This window comes from Austrofundulus limnaeus, unplaced genomic scaffold, assembly GCF_001266775.1.
Source record: "Austrofundulus limnaeus strain Quisiro unplaced genomic scaffold, Austrofundulus_limnaeus-1.0 Scaffold1048, whole genome shotgun sequence".
Taxonomy (NCBI): Eukaryota; Metazoa; Chordata; class Actinopteri; order Cyprinodontiformes; family Rivulidae; genus Austrofundulus; species Austrofundulus limnaeus.
Window position 1 is genome coordinate 11288 of NW_013953450.1, and position 3503 is coordinate 14790.

The 3503-nt window shown below is 45.7% G+C and overlaps 1 protein-coding gene and 1 long non-coding RNA gene across 2 annotated transcripts; both read left to right on the forward strand.

Annotated features, from left to right (window-relative positions):
* The first annotated feature begins 153 nt into the window (after positions 1-153).
* On the forward strand, positions 154-3186 carry LOC106533920 (APOBEC1 complementation factor). Its single transcript, XM_014030387.1, has 4 exons — positions 154-1260; positions 2254-2390; positions 2664-2821; positions 2935-3186. Exons 1-4 carry the CDS (start codon positions 1030-1032, stop codon positions 3087-3089), a joined length of 681 nt encoding a protein of 226 aa, XP_013885841.1. The 5' UTR covers positions 154-1029; the 3' UTR covers positions 3090-3186.
* Positions 1274-2245, forward strand: LOC106533921 (uncharacterized). The gene is made up of 3 exons (XR_001312302.1): positions 1274-1539; positions 1619-1877; positions 1932-2245. It is a non-coding gene; the product is annotated as an uncharacterized LOC106533921 (long non-coding RNA).
* Positions 3187-3503: the final 317 nt, after the last annotated feature.

The following is a 3503-nucleotide window of genomic DNA, read 5'->3' on the forward strand; positions in this document are numbered from 1 at the left end:
ATCACATGACCTGATCACGTGACCTGATCACGTGACCCAATTGCGTGACCCGATCACGTGACCTGATCACGCGACCTGTTCAAGCGACCTGATCACGTGACCTGATCTGCGTCCTGATCACATGACCTGGTCATGTGACCTGATCACATGACCTGATCACGTGACCTGATCACGTGTCCTGATCACATGACCTGGTCATGTGACCTGATCACATGACCTGATCACGTGACCCGATCACGCGACCTGATCACGCGACCTGTTCAAGCGACCTGATCACGCGACCTAATCACATGACCTGATCACATGACCTAGTCATGTGACCTGATCACATGACCTGATCATGTGACCTGATCACGCGTCCTGATCACATGACCTGATCACGCGACCTAATCACATGACCTGATCACATGACCTGGTCATGTGACCTGATCACATGACCTGATCATGTGACCTGATCACGCGTCCTGATCACATGACCCGATCACATGACCCGATCACATGACCTGATCACATGACCTACAGAAGATGAACTCTGTCATCTCTTGTTTTGAATGTAATCAGATTTCTGAAGGTGAAATAGTTTCTTAAGCCCCTCCCCTAAATACAGACTGTCCGCCACAGCTCAGCCTCAGTTGAAGTTCAAGAACACAATCATAATAATTTGAATCCAGCGGTGACTTCCAAATATGTAAGGTTTACCTGTGCCAGGTGTATCAGTGAGGGGCGGGGCTTATGAAACCATGGGTTCATCTGATGCTTTGACTTTCATGAATCTTCTGAACATAAAAACTGTGGTTTAAGCAAAAATCAGACATTTTATCAGAATCAAATGAATCAAAGTAGTTTAATAGAAAAAATCAACTTAAGAAAAAAATGATAAACAATCCTGCAGTGCAGAGATGCTGTTACCATGGTTACCTGATGTCACTCTAATTGATTAATTGTGTGACTTTGATTGTTCTCTCCCGCTAATTTCTGATGATTTGATTGATTGATTCACTGCCTTTTCAATCTCCTGTAGAAATTTACATGACTGTACCTGTAGGGGCGGCAGGGGTGCGAGGGCTGGGTGGGCGGGGCTACCTGGCCTACGCAGCTGGGGGCGGAGCTGTAGGACGCAGTAGCGGCGCCTCCTATGGTCTGAAATTGAATAAACAGGCTGAGGAGAAACTGTACGACCTTCTGCCCGGGATGGAGCTGACACCGATGAACCCTGCTGCCATGAGCCTGAAAACCACCGGCATCAAACCAGCAACACAGGTAACGTGACTTACCTGAGACCAAATGAAAAACACAACTCACCTGAGGCCAGGCCAGGTAACACTTGACCATAGACCAGATAATATGTCTAACCTGAGATAGACCAGGTAATATGTCTCACCTGAGACTAGACCAGGTAATATGTCTCACCTGAGACTAGACTAGGTAATGTCTCACCTGAGACTAGACCAGGTAACATTTCTCAACTCAGACTAGACCAGGTAATATGTCTCAACTGAGACTAGACCAGGTAACGTGTCCCAACTGAGACTAGACCAGGTAATATGTCTCACCTGAGACTAGACCAGGTAATGTCTTGCCTGAGACTAGACCAGGTAACATGTCCCAACTNGACCAGGTAATATGTCTCACCTGAGACTAGACCAGGTAATGTCTTGCCTGAGACTAGACCAGGTAACATGTCCCAACTGAGACTAGACCAGGTAACATGTCCCAACTGAGACTAGACCAGGTAATATGGTTCACCTGAGACTAGACCAGGTAACATGTCTCAACTCAGACTAGACCAGGTAATATGTCTCAACTCAGACTAGACCAGGTAACATGTCTCAACTCAGACTAGACCAGATAATATGGTTCACCTGAGACTAGACCAGGTAATGTCTCAACTGAGACTAGACCAGGTAATGTCTCAACTGAGACTAGACCAGGTAATGTCTCAACTGAGACTAGACCAGGTAATTAAGGTTCACCTGAGACTAGACCAGGTAATATGTCTCATCTGAGACTAGATCAGGTAATTATGGTTCACCTGAGACTAGACCAGGTAACATGTCTCAACTCAGACTAGACCAGGTAATTATGGTTCACCTGAGACTAGAACAGGTGACACGTCTCACCTGAGGACCAGACAAACCCTTGACTGAGTGTTTAAATCTCAGACATTACCTTTTGTTAAAGAACCTTTGAGGGTTTGGACCTGAGGTTCTGCTTGGTGGTGGTGTAAAACCGTTTGGACCTGAACTGTTTCAGGTTCTGGAGGAGCTGTGTCAGAAGAATAACTGGGGACAACCCGTCTATCAGCTCCACTCTGCCATCAGTCCAGACCAGAGGCAGCTGTTTCTCTACAAGATCACCATTCCAGCTCTGGCCTCTCAGCACCCATCAGCGTGAGTTTGGACCGCTTCCACTGGTTTTTACTGGTCTAATCCTTCTGTCAGTGGATAAACCTTTTATAACAAAAAGTGTCCACAGTAATCTTTACTTAATGTGTCCCAGTTAGAGTTGAAGTAATTTCCTGGGTTTAAACCAGGAGGCCTCAGTTTTTAAACAGACATATTTTGACCCAAGACCAGCAGGAGGGTTTATTTTTCCTGAACCAGTTGTTTGGTTTAAAGACGTTGGATGGTTCTGATCCACCTCTGTTTGATGCGTCTCTGCAGACATCCCTTCACTCCAGCCAAACTGTGCGTGTCAGTAGAAGAAGCGAAAGTCCACGCAGCCGAACACACGCTGCAGATCCTCGGCCTGCAGACAGAGGGCGTCGCTGCTGACGCCAGCTGTGCTGCCGCCGCCGCCGTGGCCTCAGTGGCCTTTCCAGGTATGTGAAGGTTCGTACCCAGAAAAACTAACTCTTCTCTCAGCGAGCCACTAACAGCCTTCCAGATGAAACTATGCTGACATATTCTGTGAGATAACAGGTTGTTTCTGCAGGCTACGCTCTGGCGAGCCCGGCGTCCTCGGCGGTCACCTCCCAGCTGAAGCAGGCGGTCTCTCTGGGTCAGGACATGGCCGCCTACACCACCTTCGAAGGTTACCCTGCGTTTGCTGTGGCGGCGCGCCACGCTGACGGATACGGAGTTTTCTAGAAAATCCATTTCCAGAGAAGAAAATTCCTAAAGCTGCGTTTACACTTTGTTTCTGATTATTGATCCCAGGTCAATTCTCAGCTAATGTGAAGAAAAACTTTAAAAAAAAAAAACTAGACCTTATGAGTGTGAATGCACCTTTAAACTGCTGGATCCAGTTTTTACAGCAAAAGTTTTATTTTAAAATAAGATCAGAAATTTAAAATTCAATCCCAGATAAACCATACTGGACCCGTCAGCTGCCCAGAAACCAGACCTTCTACCCTGGCATCTTTATCGCACCTGTTAATTAATTAAAACAATTATTTGATTATTAATTAAACCAATTATCTGTTTGTTAACTAAACCAATTATCTGTTTATTAACTAAACCAATTATCTGTTTATTAACTAAACCAATTATCTGTTTATTAAC

Bases quoted from the DNA above. Each gene is read 5' to 3' on its own strand.
- LOC106533920 (XM_014030387.1), top strand. From the start codon at position 1,030: ATGACTGTACCTGTAGGGGCGGCAGGGGTGCGAGGGCTGGGTGGGCGG. The intron at 1,261-2,253 runs GTAACGTGACTT...GAACTGTTTCAG, and splicing joins GCATCAAACCAGCAACACAG to GTTCTGGAGGAGCTGTGTCA. The intron at 2,391-2,663 runs GTGAGTTTGGAC...GCGTCTCTGCAG, and splicing joins GCCTCTCAGCACCCATCAGC to ACATCCCTTCACTCCAGCCA.